The sequence below is a fragment of the Trichosurus vulpecula genome, chromosome 6, assembly GCF_011100635.1.
Source record: "Trichosurus vulpecula isolate mTriVul1 chromosome 6, mTriVul1.pri, whole genome shotgun sequence".
Lineage (NCBI taxonomy): Eukaryota > Metazoa > Chordata > Mammalia > Diprotodontia > Phalangeridae > Trichosurus > Trichosurus vulpecula.
Genome location: NC_050578.1, coordinates 211,971,346 through 211,991,612, shown reverse-complemented (window position 1 = coordinate 211,991,612; position 20,267 = coordinate 211,971,346). Strand labels below are relative to the sequence as shown.

Here is a 20,267-nt window from a genome sequence, read left to right as displayed (position 1 = left end):
ATAAGTGCCTCAGGTGGAATTTGGTTTTTACATTTTTAACATTTTTATTTAAAGTTTTGAGTTCCAAATTCTATCCCTTCTCCCCTCCCTCCCTAAGACAGTAAGCAATCAGATATTGGTTATACATGTGCAATCATGTCGAACATTTCCATATTAGTCATTTTGTACAAGAACTCTCGAATAAAATAAAGGAAATGAAAGAAAGTGAAAATAGCCTTCTTCAGTCTATATTCAATCAATACCAGTTCTTTCTCTGGAGGTGGATGATATGCTTCCTCATTAGTCTTTTGGGATTGTCTTGGATCATTATATTGCTGAGAATAGCTAAGTCATCCATAGCTTTGTATCGAATAATACTGCTGTTCTCTGGTGGAATTTGAAGCCAGATCTTTCTTACTCAGTCTTCAGGGGCCAGGCCACTATACCACCTCTTCCAAGAAGCTTGCCGTGATTCTCTTTTCCCCCATTCCCATTGGTAATGACCTCCTTGGGACCCCATAAAGTGGCTTGTTTCTCCTTTCCAATGCAGTTAGCCAAGGAGCATACTGGGAAAGGCACCAGTCATAAGACAGAGTTCTAACCCAGCTCAAATGTTTACTTGCTTTGTGATTATAGACAAATCAGACAAATGTAGACAAAGTTTCTCTGAGCTTCAGCCTTCCCATTCATAACATGAAGATAATCACAATTGTCCTTCCTCCTCCACCAGATTCAAGGATAAGGTTCTATATGTAAACCTTAAAGCGCTCTGGCAATGTGCTAGGTGTTGTTAATGGTCAGACTAGACTGTGAAGGGCAGGGGCCATGTCTTCTCTAAACTCAGTATCTCCCTAGCATTAGATGGCTAATCAGCATTTGTTCAAGTAGTATTTGTTGAAATGGAGCCAGGCAGCCGCCCAAAGGCAGTTGTGGCATGGAAAATGAGGGGCCCTAAGCCACAGCCCAGGGAGAGAGTGGGCCTCTGAGAGCCCTGGGGAGGCCCCTCCCTTGTTGAAAGGCTGTTTGGACCTTTCCCTGTGGGTTTCCTGAATTCAGGAAACCCACCTGTGTCCTCCTACCCTAGTGCTTTGGGATTGGGCCGGCCCATCAGAGCCCAGGAAACAGCTCTTATCAGGTTACCTGCCATGATCTTAGCTCTGTGTGGTTTTTGGTTGGTTTTTTTTTTTTTAACATACACTTTATACTTTGGAGTGTGTGTGTGTGTGTGTGTGTGTGTGTGTGTGTGTGTGTGTGTGTGTGTATGTGTCTTGGTCAACAAATGCCCTATATTTGAGTTCCAGGTCAGCTGTATGTGTGTTGGCTCCTCTTCAGGCTGGCTGGAAATCTGTTTCAGTGCTCAGCATCCAGCCTCTCGGAGACAGGTCCTCACTGTCCTGGGTTAGTTCCCCTGGAGCCTCGTAAGGGGAGGGATGGTAATTACAGGCTCAGGTGCCAAGTAGCCCCAACAGCAGCACTTAGTGGGCTGGGGATGCTTATTCATTAATATGGGGGGTGGGGTGCGGGAAGGACAAAACTCCTCATTTAGGCACAATTCTCCCTTCTTCCCTTGGACAAAATAGCAGCAAACACCAACAGATCTTAGCAACCAGGATCCCCAAATGAAGGACTTTTTTGTGCCCAAGAGGGAGGGCGTGTGTGTGTGTGTGTGTGTGTGTGTGTGTGTGTGTGTGTGTGTGTGTGTGTCTTTTGCCCCCGTGTGGATATTTTTTTTTGAACTGCCACGTGTATTTTTAGCCCAGGTTAGAGAGGCGCTCTCTGTTCGTGGAGGAGAGAGAGAGAGAACGCTGGGAAGGGAGGGTCATGCAAGCCACACATGTGACGATATAAAAAGCCCCATTCTCCACTTTGACTGAGTCTGAGGGATGCAGTGGGCAGGCCAGGCCAGAGCCAGGCCGTAGGTGGGAAGGTAGGTGTCAACTATTCATAAGTCCCAGATACAAGGATGTGCCTGCGCCCAAGGCAGCAGCTGTGGGCACCTTTATTCCTTGGCTCTTGCCCACCAAACATTTGAGGCCCGAAGGCCCCATAGGCTGCCCAGACCAGAGGTGACAGGGAAATTCCCATCTTTGGTAGAAACTTTAACGGGGTTGTTTTGAATTGAATGTCACCCAAGGCATTTCTTTTGGAGACACAGAACAATGGAAAGAGCCCCAGATTTGGGGTCAGAGAGGTGGATTTTGGCTCCACGTATAAGGGAAGTCTTCCTAACTAACTGTCAGGCTGTCCAAAGGTTGAGTGGGCTGCCTTGGGAAAGGTAATGAGTTCCCCATTTCTTGAGGTCTTCAGCCACTTAGCTTGGGGCAGTGAGGAGGCACCTGGTGGAACAGGAGGTCTCAGGTGTTCTAACTCTGTGACGTCACAGTGTCTTCCAGTTCCTAACCCTTACTCTCAATGTGATTTTGGACCTGCCCCTCACCCTCTCTGGCCCTCAGTTTACCCCTCTGTAAAAAAAAGGGATGGAGAGAGGCTAGACTCAATCATCTCTAAGGCCCTTTCCAGTTCTAAAGCCTGGTATCTGGTGGTTTTCAAGGGGTAGCGAATGTTCACGGAACTTCCAGCCACGCCACTCTACCCTCACCAGACAATATAAAAGCATTCAGACTGGTCCTTTGGAGACTTGGGATGAATTCCATGCTCCACCTCCTCAACAGCTTCTGACCTCTCAGACAAAAGGCTGGATGTCCTCAGGCTCACTTTCCTGATCACCTCATGCCTGGACTGTTGCAATGGCCTGCTGACTGGTCTGTCTGCCACAAGTGTCTCTCCACTCCAGTCCATCCACCACTCAGCAGGTGTGCCCGACCACCCCCTCCCTATTCAGTAAATTCCAGCGGCTCCTTCTCCCCTCCAGGATCAAATAAAAAATTCTCTGTTTGGCATTCAGAGCCCTTCTCAGTACACACACACACACACACACACACACACACACACACACACACACACACTCTCTCTCTCTCTCTCTCTCTCTCTCTCTCTCTCTCTCTCTCTCTCTCTCTCTCTCCCTCTCTCTCCCTCCCTCCCTCCCCACAGGCCCTGGAACTCTCTCCTGCTTCCTCATGACTTCCGTGGCTTCTTTCAAGTCCCAGCTAAAATCCTCCCTTCTACGTGGTTTTTCCTAACCCTCCCCTCTCCCCCGTCTCCCACTGATGCCGTACCCATCTTGCTTGTACTCAGCTGTTTGCGTGTTGTCTCCCCCATTAATCAGACCGTGAAGGCCATGAGAGCAGGCGCCGTCTTTTGCCTTTCTTTGTAGCCCCGATGTTTAGCACGGTGCCTGGCGCGTAGTAGGCATTTAGAAAATGTTGATTGACTGTGAAATGGGGACAGCGAGCCTCGTCCCGCCTCCCTCGCTGACGGCTTGTTTCTGAGAGTGGATGTGGAAATGTTTTGGGGGCTCATATGCACAGAGCTACGTATGCACTGATTGTCTGTTCATATACAATTTACCTCTAGCTGTGCCAGAGCAACCAGCGGAGCCTGACCTTCCTCACCTGCCTCTCCATGGTGAGTAAGGCTTTACAACCGATGGGTAGAAAGGAGTGACTTTCTTGCTCCCTTGACGGGCTTTATAATATTCTCCTTTCTAACTCCCATAATGTAGACTTCTGCCCCACACTCTGTTGGGTTTAGTTTTGGAAGAGTCAAGGGAAGGAAGAGCAGCTAGGTGGCACAGGGAATAGGGTGTCAGGCCTGGAGTCAGGTAGACGCATCTTCATGAGTTCAAACCTGGCCTCAGACACTTCCTAGCTGTGTGACCCTGGGCAAGTTCCTTCGCCCTGCCTGCCTCAGTTTCCTTATCTGTAAAACAAGCTGGAGAAGGAAACAGCAAACTGCTCTAGTATCTTTGCCGAGAAAACTCCAAATGGGGTCACAGAGGGTTGGACACGGTTGAAAAGCGACTAAAACAACAACAAAAGAGGGAATAGATCAAACCCTGCCTGATGGGAACTCACAGTCCAGTAGCGGAATCAATCAGCATTTAGTAAGTACCTACTGTATGCTGGGCACTGTACTAGCTGCTGGGGGTAGAAAGATGAATTAAACAACCCCTACTTTCAGGGAGCCTACATTTTAATGTGGGAGACAAGGATATAGACAATTATATACAGAAGGAATTTTTTTTAAAGAAATACAAAGACTTGTAAATTAGTTAAACGCGATTTGGGAGTAAGGGGCACTAGTGGAGCCCGTCCCAGATGACTGTAATATACATCACAAGCAAAGTGCCTTAAAGACAAGTGTGAACAAGGTGACCGGAAAGCAGGGAGGAAATCAGGACGAAAAGCTGGGCCCTCCCCTTCTCCTGCCCTGGGATTATTTGCTGGAGTTGCCAGAGCCAAGTTACTTTTAGCAGCCAGCCTCGGATCTCTGCAGCTGTCCAGCTGTCTTCTCGCGCCACGGGGAAAAAAAAGCAAAATTATCTCTCTCCCCCCTCAACTGTATCTGTTTATTCGGGTTCTGCAGCACCTTTAAAGAAGCAGTGTTACGGCCAATTACATCGCCCTTCGGTGCGGGCCTCCATTAGGCCCATTATACAATTAGACTGGATTCCGGCTCAGGCAGAATGGAGAGGCCTCCCCTAATTGTTCAACCGATGCTTGGCTTGTTAATTATTCCAAGGGCAGCGCCCAGTTTTAATGGGTCATTCAAGTAAAGATGGGTGGTCACAGCCTTTCCCCCAGTAAGTAAATGAGCAGTGGGTGGCAGTGGGGGGGTACCCTGGAAAGAGCTGGTACTGGTCAGTCTGCTTTTGTTGAGGGGTGCACGTGGTCCCCAAGACTCGTTCACCTTGTAGCGCCGATACATTTTTTTCCCCTTTTTGCTCCTTTATACCCCCATCCTTCCCCTCTTCCCATCTCCCCCATTAAAATTGCACATATACTTAAATACGTGCACACCTGTTTTCCACCAACTAGCTTATTTCCTCGTCAGTGATTTATGGTTCCCTAGCCAGTGCTGGTATGTGCATTTTTTAAAGGGTGAAAATGAATTGCCTCCTTTTATTTGAGCAAACAAAAAAAAAAAAAACCACCTCTGCCCCTGTCAATGATGGGCCTGATTTTTTATAGGAATTTCAGGAGATTTGAAACTGAAATGACCCTTAGCAATCTTCTAATCCAACCCCTGCCCATCTTACAGAGGAGGAAACAGACCCAGAGGGGCTCTGTCCAAGGTTGTATAGGGTTGACCATGTTTTGGGGGTAGGGGGAGATGTACGACAATAGATTAGATTGTGTTTGGCCTCCTTTTGTAGAACAGGAAGAAACTACTGTTTTAGAACCAGTTAGAATTTCAGACCCTCTGAGGGCATCTGTTCTGACATGAACCTAATAAGTAAAGATCGTCTCTGTTTGAAGGCCTCCTGCGATGAGGTGCTTGCTTCCTCTTAAGGACGGCTAATTAGATCCTGAGATCTTAAGCTGGGATGAACCTGAGAGAATGTCTAGCCCAGCCCCTTCGTTCCACATATAGGAAATGTAGTTCAAAGGAATCCGGATTTGAACACTGGTCACCAGTAGAAAGGGGGAGACTGTATTTGGAGTTAGAGAATTATTGTTTGGGTCTTAGCTTAGCCATATTACCTGTGTGACCTTGAGCAAATCACTTAACCTCTTGGGCCCCCAGCTCATCTTCTATCAAAATGAGGGTGTCAGACTAAGTGACCCAGGTTCCCTCTGAGCTCATAACCTGCTGACTCACAGGGAGTCCTTCTGGCTTCTGAGTATCAGTGGTATCAGAGAGAGCCCAGGGCACATATGCATGTGTGTGACCTCCCAATGGTCTACATCCTTAGAACCCTGGGAGGAAGGAAAGGAAGGGGGAATCTGGGGGAGGCCAGGCTGCCCGAGGTGGGTGGCAGAGTTTATGTTCTCTGTCCATCCATCCCCTGTCTCTCCCCCACCCCCACATGCCCAGTAACGGTTCAACACACAAAGAGGCGATCGGAGGGAAATGGGCCCCTGGACAAAACCAGGAACAAATTAGAAATCTACAGCGGAAGCCAAAGGCAGTACCATGAGGGAGAAGGAAAAGAAGACACACAAAAGGCTCACAGAGTAGAGACAGCGTCCGTCTGGGGGTCCTGGGAGGGGAGGGCAGGCCAGGTGCTAGGAGCCCTGGCGGTTGGCCCTTTGCCCTATTCCCTGCCACCCCTCAAAATGTTGGCCAGCCCCCAGGGCCACCCCACTCTAGCTGAATTCCCTCCGCCTCCATTTCCAGTAAGGCCCTGGGAAGGTGGCCTTGAATGGAAGTTGCCTCTGGACAGGTGGCACTGGTTGTGTGGGATGCCTTTGGCCGGAGAGTTCAGGTCCCCGGAGTAGGAAGAGAGCCTTTGGGGTCAAGATGCTTAGAGATCGGCAGCCCCGAGGGCCTGCTGACCCAGCTTCCCCTGTATCCTGCACCTACTATGGACGGAACAATCGTGTTTATAAGAGAACTGAATTTGAAGTCAGGAGGTCTGGGTTCGAGTCCCTGTCTTTGATCCACTTCTGAGCCTCAGTTTTCTCATCTGAAAAGTGGGGATATTGGTCCTACCTATTTCTCATGGCGGTTGCGAGGAAAGTGCTCTGTAGACAAACTTTAAAAGCACTATTCAGATGGGGGTAGCCGTTAACTGCTCTTATTATGAATAGAAATGGGCATGGCAGATGGTGCCAGCCCTGGAGTCAGGAAGACCTGAGTTCAAATCCGGCCTCAGACACTTAGTAGCTGTGTGACCCTGGGCAAGTCACTTCACCCTGTTTGCCCCAGTTTCCTCCTCTGTAAAATGAGCCGGAGAAGGAAATGGCAAACAGCTCCAGTATCTCAGCCAAGAAAACCCCATATGGGGCCACAGAGAGTCAGACGCGACTTAAATGACTGAACAAGAAACCACAAAAAGTGTTACCAGGTAAGAGTCGTAGAAACAGTTCAAGACTCAGAGACAGGAAGACCCGAGTTCAAATCCTGCTGCAAATCCTTACTAGCCAGGTGACCCTGGGTCACTTTACCCTTCTGGGTCTCAGTTTCCCCACTATGAAATGAGGGGGTTGAACTCAACTTCTGAGGCCCTTCTGGTTCTGCGTGTGATACCGGCAGACGTGGAGGGTCTGAGTCTAATGCCTCGTCTTGACATCTCCACTTGGGCTCGAGATGAGGTATGTGCTTTAATTCTTTTCAATTAACAAGCATTTATTTTCTCTCCCTCCCACCCCTGGTGGAAAAAGAAAATGCAAAACCTTATAACAAATCCCCCTAGGCAAGCAAAGTAAAAGTCCATGTTGGCTGTGTTTAATATACACATATGTAATCTCTAAATATACACGTATGTAATCTCCCGATCTCTCATTCTGTAGCCCGAGTCCGTCTGTTTTGGCCAGGAGGTGGAGAATAGGCTTCAGCATTAGTCCCCTTGAGTCATGACTGGTTATTGCCACTGATCTGCATTCTTTAAATTTTAAGTCTGTTTTAAACTGATTGACACACCACCACCTTGGAAGGATGGAGCTTCCACCCCCCCCCCCCCACGCCCCCGATGGAGGCAGCCAAGGAACGTCTATGGGGACATACGGGTTGTTGCTGGCAGCAAATGCTTCCCAAACAGGTGAACCCATGGCCCGGGTATCCCAGTGATCTCTGGCAAGGGCACCAGGCCTTCCCGGTACCTGCCAAAGGGCCGCTTGTCTTGTTCCCCCGCCCCACCTCCCCCTACCCTGGCATTGTTCTTTACTCCCGGGGGCTAAGATTTATGACTCCAGGGAGACACTAGTAGCCAGGCCCTCATTTCTCCGGAGTAGAGTTTCAGGAGCTGGGAAATAGGAGTCTTGTAATTAGCACAGTTAATTTTCCTTTTGTTTGTAGCTGTATCACTATGGTGCCAGTTCTGGGACCACATAATGCAGAGCTGGGAGAGGGGGGTGCCTTTAGTAGTCAGCTGGCTTACCACCAACCACCTACCCACTTAACAGGAGAGGGGATAAGTGGCAGAGCAGGAATTTGAACCCAGGTCTTCTAATACCAAATCCTGTGTTCTCTTTACCACACTATGATACCTTCACCTGAGTTGTTAATGTTCTCTGGAAAGACAAGAGGCACCCGGCAGGATATTTGGCACACAGTAGGTGCCCAAAAGTTGTTTGGTTTTTCTGTTTTTATTACTTTTTTTAAAGTTAATTTATTTTTAGTTTTCAGCATTAGCTTCTGTAAGTTTTAAATTTTCTCCTCCTCCTCCCTCCTCCCCCCTCCCCAAGATGGTGTGCAATACAAAAAGTTGTTTTTTAATGATGGCATATGATATCAGAAATCAAACCACTAATTTAGTCCAATCTTTTCATTTTACATCAGGGGAAACTGAGACCCCCAAAAGGAAAACTGAATAATATTTCTGAGACTCTCTCTATGTGCTTGATCCTCAGCTCTGCTGAGACCTGGGCCTTGGATGGTAGGTTTCCTTAGCTGTCAAATGAGATTGGACTTGAGTGCCCTAACCATCCCCAAGTCTCTATAGATCCCCTGATCTGAAAAGTAGGTTGATAATGCAGCTAATAGCTGCTCACACATCTGTAGGGCTTTTTGAACTACAAAGCATTTTAAAGTCCTGTGTTGATCCTCAACACAGCCCTTGTGCAGCAGGGCAGGAATAACCATCAGAGAGGAAAATGGGCCCAGAGACATCAGAACTCAGCTCCGCCAGCCCAGCGGCCCCCTCTTGGTTAAGCATGGTGGACCCTAGGTGCAGATTGGGGATGGGACGCACAGTCAGACCCGACTAGTGGGTTGATTGGGTTTGTTTAGCTGTACCTGTTGCAAGGGAGAGTTCTGTGGAAGGGGTGAGTGAGCAGACATTGGGAAGTGATCCCAGTCTGGGTTGTTGTTTTAAGCTTGCCAGGAATGGGAAGTTAGTTACCCAAGGTCACATAGCTAGTTAGTGGCGGCGGCAGCAGCACTCTACCTAGATCATGAAAGGCCAATCCTATAAAGAGAGCTTTTCCCTAAAGGAATGATGCTGCTGGACTTGGCTCTTAAAGGGGCAGGCTGGAAAGCTGCAGGGCCAGAACAGGTGGGGGGGGTGGGGGAGAGAGAGAGAGAGAGCGCGCGCACCAGCCTTTTCCATAGGTGGGGTAGGAGAAAGCCATCAGGGCCAACTGAGCCCAGAAGGCCAAGGGCCAAGAATTGGGGTGAAGGAGGCAGACAGCTGTCTCAGGTCCCAATAAAGAAACCAGTTGGCCCACTTGGCTGCCCCTCCCTCCCTCCACTTCTTTGCTTGCTTTTCCCATTACCTGTTTGTAGTGGCAGAGCTTACCATTAACTAAAGGAGGAGCCTGAGCTGCCAGGGAAAATGTCAGCCCCCTCCTCTGTCTCTTCCCCTTCCTTTTGCCATCTTCCCTTTCATTCTTCGCTTCTTTTCTTCCTCTTTCCTTTCTTCTTCCTCCTCCTTTTTCTTCCCTTTCTCCTTCCTTTTTCCCTTCCTTCTGTCCTTCCTTCTTTCTTTCCTTCCTTTCTTCTTTCCTTCCTCCCTTCCTTCCTTCCTCCTTTTCATTAGTGCGAAGAAAAGATCACTGACCTTGGAATCACAGGGCCTGAATTGAGATCCCTGTGTGACCTTAAGCAAGTCACTTTCCTTCTCTGGGACTCTGTTTCCTCATTTGTAAAATGAGAGAATTAGACTAGATGACTGCTACTAAGGCCCTTTCCAGCTCTGGATCTGTAGTTCCCCCTCCTTTCTTTCCCTTTTCTCTTCCCTTCTTCCTTCCTCCTTTCTTTTTCTTCTTCCCTCTTTTCTCTTCCCTTCCTCCTTCCTCCTTTCTTTCTCTTCTTCCCCCTTTTCTCTTCCCTTCCTCTTTTCTCTTTTTCCTCTCCCTTTTCTCTTCCCTTCTTCCTTCCTCGTTTCTTTCTCTTCTTCCTTTTCTCTTCCCTTCCTCCTTTCTTTCTCGTCTTCCTTTTCTCTTCCCTTCTTCCTTCCTCCTTTCTTAATCTTCTTCCTTTTCTCTTCCCTTCCTCCTTTCTTCCTCTTCTTCCCCCTTTTCTCTTCCCTTCCTCTTTTCTCTTTTTCCTCTCCCTTTTCTCTTCCCTTCTTCCTTCCTCCTTTCTTTCTCTTCTTCCTTTTCTCTTCCCTTCCTCCTTTCTTTTCATCTTCCTTTTCTCTTCCCTTCTTCCTTCCTCCTTTCTTTCTCTTCTTCCTTTTCTCTTCCCTTCCTCCTTTCTTCCTCTTCTTCCCCCTTTTCTCTTCCCTTCTTCCTTCCTTCCTTCTTTCTCTTCTTCCTTCTTTTCTCTTCCCTTCCTCCTTTCTTTCTCTTCTTCCTCGCCCTTTTCTCTTCCTTTCTTCCTTCCTCCTTTCCTTCTCTTCTTCCTCCTTTTCTCTTCCCTTCCTCCTTTTTCTTCTTCCTCTCCCTTTTCTCTTCCCTTTTTCCTTCCTCCTTTCTTTCTCTTCTTCCTCCTTTTCTCTTCCCTTCCTCCTTTCTTTCTCTTCTTCCTCACCATTTTCTCTTCCCTTCCTCCTTTCTCTTCTTCGCCCTTTTCTCTTCCCTTCTTCCTTCCTTTTTTCGCTCCTCCTTCCTCTTTTCCTCACCCTCCTTCCCTTCCAAAGCCTGTAACCCTGGATCTCACAGGGAAACTGGAGTGAGCAGTGGGATACACACAGAGCCTGGGGTCAGAGGAGGCTGGGGAGTCATTTCTCTGGGCCCCCAACGCTATGAGTTCAGATGGCTCCTCCAGCTAGTGGTGTTTGCAACCAGTGGAGACGACTCGACAGATCCAGATGCTTTTCTGAGATGACTCTTGTGTCGTCCCCCAACTCGACCCCACCCCCGAGTTTTCCACCTGCCCCCTCTCCCTCTCAGTAGCACAAGTAGCAGCTTGAAGGCTGAGGCTCCAACCTGAGCCCAAAGGAAGGAGAAAAACCAGTTTGGCTGTTGGGATTGGTGGGAGGGGGGGGATCAGAACTCGGGCCTCACCAGCTCTGGGCGTTGGGCAGTAACTCAAGCCCTTCCATAAGATGCCAGGGAATCAGGGAAGGGATCCGAGGAACCTGGAGTTCAGGGGCCCTGCGCCTCTCCCCGTCCTCCCCGTGGCCCTTGAAGGGGCTCCCACACTTTAAACCTGGCATTCTCAGACGCCAAGAAAGCATTTCTTGCCTCTTCCCTAATTACAAAGGAGATGAGAGGAGAGGGAGCCTCGTTAAGGGAATAATTGGGGAAGGTTCAGAGAGGGAGCAGGAGGAGAGAGTGGAGCCCCAGATAATGAAGAGATTTTATGACTGTGGTCTTTTTGAACTCATTCAAAGCACCCATTTGAGGCTCACCCCCACAGGGCAAGCACCATTATCTCCATTTCACAGAGGGGTAGAACGAGGCCAAGGTGGGGGCCGGAGCAAGTTGCTTTAAGATGGTGGAGCTGGGGTTTGAACTCATGAGAAGAACATGGGTTTGAGTGACAACTTATGTGACTTTGGGCAGATTCTTTAATCTCTCAGAGCCTCAGTCTCCCCCTTTGTAAAATGGGGGGGTGGACTTGCTCTCTGAATCCTCTGACTTCCAAGCCTGGGCCTGATTTTTCAGTAGATACAAGTGCCAAGGACAGGAAGACGTTCTCACTGCTCCCTCCCCCTCCCCAGATCTCTTCCCTTGTCACTCTCTTGCTGGGATCATTGACCCAGAGACCGAAGGGGCCTTGGAAGCCATCTAAGGCATCCTCATTTTACAGAGAGGAAATGTAGGCCCAGAGCAGGTAGGGGGGTTGGCTGGGTCACCCAGAGACTGGTGAGAACTGGACCCAGGTCTTTGGACTCTACACTGGAGTCGGTGATTTCAAAAAAGAGCACTTCCCCTCCAACCAGCATTCACACAACGTGTGTCTCTGTCTCCCTGTACAGCCCATCAGTGTAGCCTTCCTCCTGGAAGTTTGAGTTAGGATCATAGGGTCAAGCATGTTGGTACAAATAGGATTTTGGGGTTCTTTTCGAATATGACTCCCCTCTCCCAAAGAGTCATCCAGAAGCTAGAGGAAGCCCCAGAGAATTTGCCTATTTGAAAGGAGAAGTGAATAAGCATTTATCGAGCACCTACTGTATGCTAAGCACTGAATTTGCCTATTGGAGAGGGCAAGTAATTAAGTATTTATAGAGCACCTACTACATGCTAAGGACTTTACAAAGTATCATCTCATTTGATCCTCATAACGACTCTGAGAGGTAGATGCTACTATGACGCCCATTTTACAGTTGAGAAAGCTGAGGTAAACAGAGGTTAAACATTCCAAGGGTCACAACACGTCTGAGATCAGATTTGAATGACAGTCTTTCTGATCCAGTGGTGCAGTGGAAAACGTGCTGGGTCTGGATTCAGGAAGGTCTGAATTAAAATCCAGCCTAAGACACTCACTGGCTGTGTGACCCTGGGAAAGTCACTTCACCCTGTTTGCCTCAGTTTCCTCATCTGTAAAGTGACTCGAGAAGGAAATGGCAAACCAGTCCAGTATCTTTGCCCAAAAAATCCCATATGGGGTCATGAAGAGTGAGATGTGACTGAATAACAATAAACTTCCTGACTTCAGGCCCAGCACTATCTACCTGGCCACCTAGCTGCCTGTTTGAAATGTGAATTTTTAGAGTTCTGGAACCAGTCCCAACCTTGCTTCTCTACGCTGTGAGAGAGTCTCAAAAGGCCTAAAACCCTGTCTTTAGGGGGCTTTCAGAGTTGGGTAGAGGCAAAACCGGGAATCCACGACTGAGAACCCTGAAAGCAATAAAATCAGGTGCTAAATTAGGGGTTGCACACGGGAGGGGCTAGGGGAACTAAGAAGGGAGAGGAGCTTAGTGTGGACTGGAGAGTTTGGACCTGTTCCCACAGGCAGTAGGGAGCTAGCTATTCCAGGTCTTTGAGCAGGTGCCACGGAGCAACATTTTGGAAAGATTAACCTCCAAGCGTTTACAGAGGGAATTACAGAGAGGGAGGTCAGTGCAATATTTTGTTGGGGGTTTACACTTATTTTTGCTTTTTAATTTATTCTAAGTATAATAATTTAGCAATTCAGATGCAGGATACAGAGACAAAAATTAAAAGATTTTAAGGAATTATACATGAAAACAGACTCCATTTAGATTTTTTTTAAAACATGCCTATTCACTGTAATAAAATCCTAATGAGCTTCCTGTTGGCTCGTGTGTCCCCTGCTGAATTTATTTTTTGCTTTGTGTACTGTGGATTCTGTTGCTGTTTACATGGTCAGAGTCTCTGTGTATGTTTCCCTTCTCCTTTCTTCACTCTGCACCGCTTCATTTGTATCCCCCGGGTCTTTATTTCATTATCTTTCTCATTTTTATGGCACAGTAACATTTCATTTTATTAAGGAACCTCGGTTGGTTCATCTGCTCCCCAAATGTTACCCACCTGGCTTTGTTTCTAGTCTTTTGCTATTTATTAAGAGGAGTGCTATTTGGAATACGTTGGTACCTATAAGCCTTTTCTTTCTTCCGTCAGTAATATCCTTAGCAAGCAGTCCTGGGGGTGAGATGACCAGGCACAGTTCCTGGCAGAGAGAGGGATGATGGCATGGGGTTCGGAACTAGAAGAATCTCCAGGTCTCTCAAAATAGACCAAAAATCTCCTCAGTCGGTGCCCCTGAGAGCTCTGCCCATCTATGAAGCAGCCATCGGTTCCAGGGGCTAATTCAAGAAGTGAACCCTTTTGTTAGGGTCCTGAAGAGGACTGAGGCCTTAGGTTTCTTTATTTGGGTGTATCTGCTGCCTGAGATGGGGTCTCCGCTCCCATTTGGGAGCTCATCACCCTCCAAGGCAAATACATTTCTTTGAGGGAAGTAGTGAGCTCCCCATCACTAGAGGTTTTGGAGTGGGGGGGCGGGGGCGTTGACACATAGTGTAATAATATAGGAGAAAGAACACCAGTTTGAGAACCTCAAGACCTGTTTCTGCTGCCTTCTCCCTTTGCAGCAAACCAGCCTCTTCCCTTATCTAGAACTTAGTTTTTCCTTCCTGTTAAATGCGGGGATTGACTGGATGGGTTCAAAAATACCCCCATCTCCAGCTCTAGGTTTTTGGTTTTTCTTTGAACTTCTTAATGTTGAAACCAGGGTGGAGCACACAGCAGCCTTTCCCCCAGACCCTGGAAGGAATACCATCTAACCCAGAGACAGTCCTTAACAAGACTATACTGCCTCCAGCTCCAAAGAGAAAAACCCGGCTGTCAGAAAGCTTAGATCGGCACTCCTGCTCGGGCTAAGACTGGGCGGGGATCCGAGGGCTGGGCTGGAACGGCAGGATCATCACCTGCAGTTTGGGGAAACTGAGGCACATTTGTGCTACTTGGCCTGGGGGATCGTGGGCTCAGAAGTAGAATGCCAGAGTCAGCCGGCCTCAACCCCTTCTTTTACAGTTGGGGAACGGAGGCTCATAGAGGGTCCCACGACTTGCTCATAGCCACACAGCTTAGTGATGATAGTCAAGTCAGTCACTAAGTATTCATTGAACACTTGCTGTGTGCCAGGCACTAAAGACACAGAGATGAAAGTAAAGTTTCCCCTGCCCTCAACCGAGTTTTCATTCCATACAGCACACGTGTGTATATATATTTGTGTACATGTGTGTTTATGTGCAGGCTCCGTATGCGGGTGTGTTTGTGTGTGTGTGTGTGAACATAGACACACCATGTGTTTGTGTGCACGTGTGCGTGCACACTGTGTATTTGTGTACCTGTGTCCACGCTGCACAGTGCATATTTGTGCACATATGTATACTGTGTGTGATTGGGTACATGCATGCACATGTGCACGTGTACACATATAGTCATTTTGTATATGCTGTGCTCATGTACGCATGTGTGATTAGATTTGTACATGTATGTGCATTGTGTGTTTGTCAAAGTGCATTTACATACACATGTATTTAGGTGCATTGCTTCGTGCATGTGCATGTGTGTATATGCATGTATATGTTTGCACATGTGTGTATGTAGTGTGTGTATACGTATGTGTATCCATATATAATAAACACAAGGGAATTGACGGAGGGCATCCCCAAGCTGCTGGGGGGAGGCCACCTCCCTCGTCACAAATCCCAACAGCCAGGGGAACCCTAATGAGGGCAGCTGAGGGCAGATGCATAGAAGGGAGTGCTTGATTGGGTCTGGAAGGAAGCTGGAAGCCGGCTCAGCGAGGGTCTCTTCTGATGCAGGAATGCCTCCGTCAGCCTCTCTTTGAAAGGCCCCAGAGCGCTAACACCCAGGACTCCTTCCTCTGTCCAGGGAATGGGGTACACCCTCCGGGCCCCACTCTCTGCCTGAGCCAGGAGCCTCATGCCCATCAGGGTGGGGCAGGGGTGGGTGGGAGGCCGCAGCAGGACAGATTCTGTTGGCCGGGCACACCCAGCAGCACCGTGAGAAGATATTAAAAAGTGTGCAAACCCGTAAAATCATTAAGGATTTGTAACTGAGGGAGGTGGCCTCCCCCCAGCAGCTTGAGATGGCCGCACCCCTGTGGGGAGTGGCTCGGAGGCTCTCTGGGATGCTCCCTGGGCACCGTGCCTCTGACTCCCAGGGGAGCTGGCTTCGGTTCTGTTCTCAGTCCCCGAATCCAAGGGCCTGCCCCAGCAGGCCTCGGCAGCCGAGGGGAACCGAAGGAGGCGGCTGAGTGTGCTGGGGGAAGAGGCCAGGACTGGGAGGGCAGAGAGCATGGGGTGCATTGGGACAAGTCATGGATCTGGAGTCAAAGGCCCAGGGTTCAAGCCCTGCCTCTGTCACTTCCTGTGTAACCTTGGGCTCAGTACTTAACCTGTGAGCCTCCAGCTTCTTCATCTTGTGGGTATTTAACCCTTGAGGGAAGGGCTAACGGTCTTTGTAAACCTTTGGGAACGAGTCATTATTGGGGTCATAGATCCGGAGTCGGACTTTAGACGTCAACTAGTGCAACCTCACTTTACAGATGAGGAAACTGAGGCCCAAAGAAGTTAAGTAATTTGCTCAGGGTCACACAATGACCAAGTGGCATTTCCAGGATTTGGATTCAAGCCTACCAACTGGAAATTTGGTGTTCTCCCTGCTATATAACAGCCCCTCCCCCATACTCCCTCCTCCTCTTCTATTCAATTCTAGTCATAGGGTCATGGGATGCCGGGTTTTAAAGCTGAAAGACAACCACAAGGTCATCTAGTCTCTTTGTCATTCAGTCTGCTTTGGGGGTTTTCTTGCCCAAGATACTGGAGCCGTTTGCCGTTTCATTCTCCAACACATTTTACAGATGGGGAAACTGAGGCAAACAGGGTGAAGTGACTTGCCCAGGGTCACACAGCTAGGAAGTGTCTGAGGGCAGATTTGAACTCAGAAGATGAGTCTTCCTGATTCCCAGTCCAGCACTCTACCCGCTGCGCCACCTCACTTCCCTTCATCTAGTCTTAGCCCCTCATTTTATAGATGAGAATAGAACAAGAGGGAAAGCCAGAAGGAATCACAGACGAGCGGGATAGCTTTGAAAGTTACATGCTGAATTTAATATGTTTCAAAGGAAATGCACGTTCTGCCTAATAAGAGATTTGCAGTCTTTGTTCTACAAAGTGTACGGATGTTTCATTTGGTGTTTGTCAAGTTAAAGTTAAAAAATTTTTTAATTTAAAAAAATCCCCCATATTCCAGATGGAGAAACTGAGGCCTGGAGAAAACATGACTTGCCCTGCCCAAGCCCAGGTGCTCTGGCTCCAATCCCATGTTCTTTCTCCATTTTGCCCCTGCCCATCCCCCTTCTGCTTAGGCTGTAGATCAAAGCATGCTAGAATACAGACTCAAAGAATATCCATTCTTGAAAGGTCCTCAGAGACCATCGATTCTGACTCCTCTCATTCCTCAGATGGGAAAACTATAATTTGGAAAGGGGAGGTAACTTGTCCCAAATTACACAGTCTGTGAGTGGCAGACTCTGCACCCTCCCCTAGTGAGCTTCTGGGGTTCCCAAGGGAAGTCCCAAGACTTCTGCCTTCCTCACAGCTTGGTAGATCAGAAGAGCACTGGACTTGGCATCCAAGGACCAGGGGTCAAATCCTGGTTTGGCTGTCTCCTTCCTCCCCGGATGATGACTTTGGTCAAGCATCTTCCACTCACTGGACCTCAGTCCCCTCCTTCATAGAATGAAGGGGTCAGACTAGATTGGAATTCTGCTGTTACAGCTCATTCCCTTGATCAGGGTCTTTTCCCACCCTCCATGCGGTCTCTGAGCCTTCCCTTCCCATCTTCACTCCCTCAGGTCACAGGGTTCAGCTGCTTATCTTGGTGTGATGGAAGGAGGAGAGAACGCTTCACCTCCTGATCTTTTCCATCTTTTTTTTTTCCTCATTCCAGGTGCTCCATACTGGACCCGGCCTGAGCGAATGGATAAGAAACTCCTCGCTGTCCCAGCTGCAAACACGGTTCGCTTCCGGTGTCCAGCTGCGGGCAACCCCACCCCCTCCATCTACTGGCTGAAGAATGGCAGAGAGTTCAAAGGAGAACATCGGATTGGGGGGATTAAGGTGAGAGACTGTACCCTCTTCATCCCTTCATCACCCATGGCATCTGCTGTGTTTGGGGAAAGACAGGATAAATTAGTGAGTTCTTGCCCCTAAGAAGAACTCAGAGCCTACAAAAGGAAGGTTGGAACAGCCCATCCATACCTGGAATACAAAGTGGGATAATTAGCATCATCAAAGAGACCTCGGAGATCATTAAGGCCAAGCCTGTCATTTTATAGAAGAAGAAACTAAACCAAAAATTTAAGGCTAAACCAATAGGAGAGGTCTTGCCTTGGCTTGAGTCCCGTCTCTGATACATGCTGACTATGTGACCGTACGAACATCATTTAACCTGTTAATGACTCAAGCAACTCTCTCAGACTGCAAGTTGCAGAAGTATGCCAGACCTGCTCTGGTAGAGGGAATTCCTTTCTGGGAGCCTCTGAGGGTTTAAAAAGGAAAAAAAAATAGTATATGGCAGAGCTAGGATTCAAAGTCAGGTCCTTGGGCTGCAAATCTAGTATTCCTTCTGTTAAAACATAGCACCCTTGGTAGAAGAAGGGAAAGATCGTTCCCAGCAGGGAATATCAAGGAAGGCTTCATGAAGAGTCGCCCTGTCCAAGGTGGGCCTTGACAAATGGATACGATTTGGAATGTCCCCTATGTTCCATTTTTTTTTCCACCAAAGGCGGGGCAGGGCTGGGCTGTCCTGAGTTCTAGTCTCACTATTTGACTTGGGCCAATCACTTCCTGTCTCTGGACATCATCTATAAAATGAGAGAGTTGGACCGGATGTCCTCAAAGCACTCTCCAGCTTTGAGAGTCTCCGTTCTGAGGTCCCTCTGACGTTCCATGGCCCGTCCCTTGGGGAGATCTGCCCAGGACCTCACTGCCTCCCATTGGTCCCTCTCACAGTTGAGACACCAGCAGTGGAGTCTGGTCATGGAGAGCGTGGTGCCCTCGGACCGAGGGAACTACACCTGCGTGGTGGAGAATAAGTACGGGAGCATACAACAGACCTACACACTGGACGTGCTGGGTGAGTCTCTCCCCCACTCTCAGATTCCCTCATTACCCCTCCTAGAGTCCTTGGAGCCTCAATTTCTTGGCCAGCTAAATGGGCTTGTGGATTTGACAGCTGCATTTGTGTTCAGAGAGAGGAGCAGGTGGGAAGGGGTCGGAGAGAGCTCCCTGAGGTTAGCCAAGGAGGTCTCTGGGAGCACCCCAGCCCACCGCAAGTCTAGAGCTGGGCCCTCTCTGGTCTTTCTTTTAGAGAGATCCCCACATCGGCCCATTCTGCAGGCCGGCCTCCCGGCCAACCAGACCGTGGTCGTGGGGAGCAACGTGGAATTCCACTGTAAGGTGTACAGTGATGCCCAGCCCCACATTCAGTGGCTGAAACACGTGGAGGTGAACGGCAGCAAGTATGGCCCAGATGGGACCCCCTACGTCACCGTCCTCAAGGTTCGTAGCCAGGTCCTGGGTAAAGGGGGGGCCGGAGAAGAAACAGCATTTTTTTCCCTCCTCTTTCTCACTCCAGAGCAGGTGTTCATTTGTCTTCATCCTCAACATTTTGTGCCTCCCGTGTGCCAGGCACTATGCTAAGTGCTTACAGGTAGAATCTCATTTGGTCCTCAAAACCAGCTAGCTGGAGCCGGGGATGGAAGGAGGGTCTGGGAGTCAGGAGTTCAAATCCAGCCTCAGGCACTTACTAGCTCTGTGATCCTGGACAAGTCACTTAACTTCTGTTTGCCTCAGTTTCCTCGTCTGTAAGATGGGGGTGGTAATGGCACCTTTATGACTGGGAGCTGGGTGGGCCTAGATTCTAACACCTTCTCTCCCGTAACTGGAACAAATCTCGTCCTTCCTCCGAGGGGCCTGTTTGTCTTCAGCTATGAAGCTTCATGTGCTGCTCACCCTGGGTTAGCAGATAGTCACTGAACCCCATCAATTCCTTTTCCATCCGCTCCCTTGGATTTGTCATGTCCACCCATGGTCAGGCCATCATCACCTCTGGCTTGGACCAGTCTCCCTAATGGTCTCATCTCAGGGTTGTTTCTCCTTCCCATCCACGAATAGTAACCATCCAATAACCTCTATGGGTTGTTGACGTAATTACCCTAAAATATGGTTCTGATCTCATTTCCCCATTGCTCAGGGATTTTTGGTGGCTATAGCATAAAATACAAACTCATCTGTCCGTCATTCAAGGCCTTCCATAGTCAGGAGCCACCATGCTCTCCCATATTACTACCCTCCTCTGTCCCTTGGACATGGCCTGTATTTTCCTATCTCTGCCTTTGTTCACGATATGCCCCTTAAATTTAGAACAGCGCTCCTCTAGTTTCCCCTTCCCCCCCTCAACTATCGCTACCTCTCAGTAGCCCACATGTGATTCAGAGCCTGCCTCCAATGCCACCTATGCCAAGGAGTCTGCCTTCTCTCCCATTCCTCAATTTCTCCCTCAATAGAATGAGGATGACCTTTGTATCTCTTCCAATAGTAGGAGCCTCGAGAAATAATTGAGCCTTTGTGGAGAGCCTTACTTACCAGACTGAGTCTCAGTCTTCCTCGTTCCTAGGAGATGGGACTCTTGGGGATTGAGGAAAGGACACTTGGTGAATGTGTCTGGGGCAAGCCAGACTTCACCACTGTCCATTTCCACCAGCGTGCTTCCCTCTCCCATGCCATCCAGCTTGATTGTCTTCTGGTTTCCAGGTGGGGAGGGGAAAGATTTCAAACTCCATAGAATTTGACTCAAAATAGACTTTGCCCCAAGTTAGACTCCCAGAGCATGTCATGG

General features: G+C 48.7%; 1 protein-coding gene across 12 annotated transcripts in view; it reads left to right on the top strand.

The window, feature by feature from the left end:
* FGFR3 (fibroblast growth factor receptor 3) overlaps window positions 1–20,267 on the top strand; it is a 95,703-nt gene that overhangs the window by 43,710 nt on the left and 31,726 nt on the right. For 6 of the 12 annotated variants that reach the window (XM_036762867.1, XM_036762858.1, XM_036762857.1 and 3 more), the window contains exons 5-8: window positions 3,454–3,504; window positions 17,316–17,485; window positions 18,380–18,503; window positions 18,738–18,928. In XM_036762867.1, the coding sequence (XP_036618762.1) occupies window positions 3,454–3,504; window positions 17,316–17,485; window positions 18,380–18,503; window positions 18,738–18,928 (536 nt within the window). The remainder of the gene's footprint in view (window positions 1–3,453; window positions 3,505–17,315; window positions 17,486–18,379; window positions 18,504–18,737; window positions 18,929–20,267) is intronic. The other 6 variants (XM_036762863.1, XM_036762862.1, XM_036762861.1 and 3 more) reach the window with 1 other exon arrangement.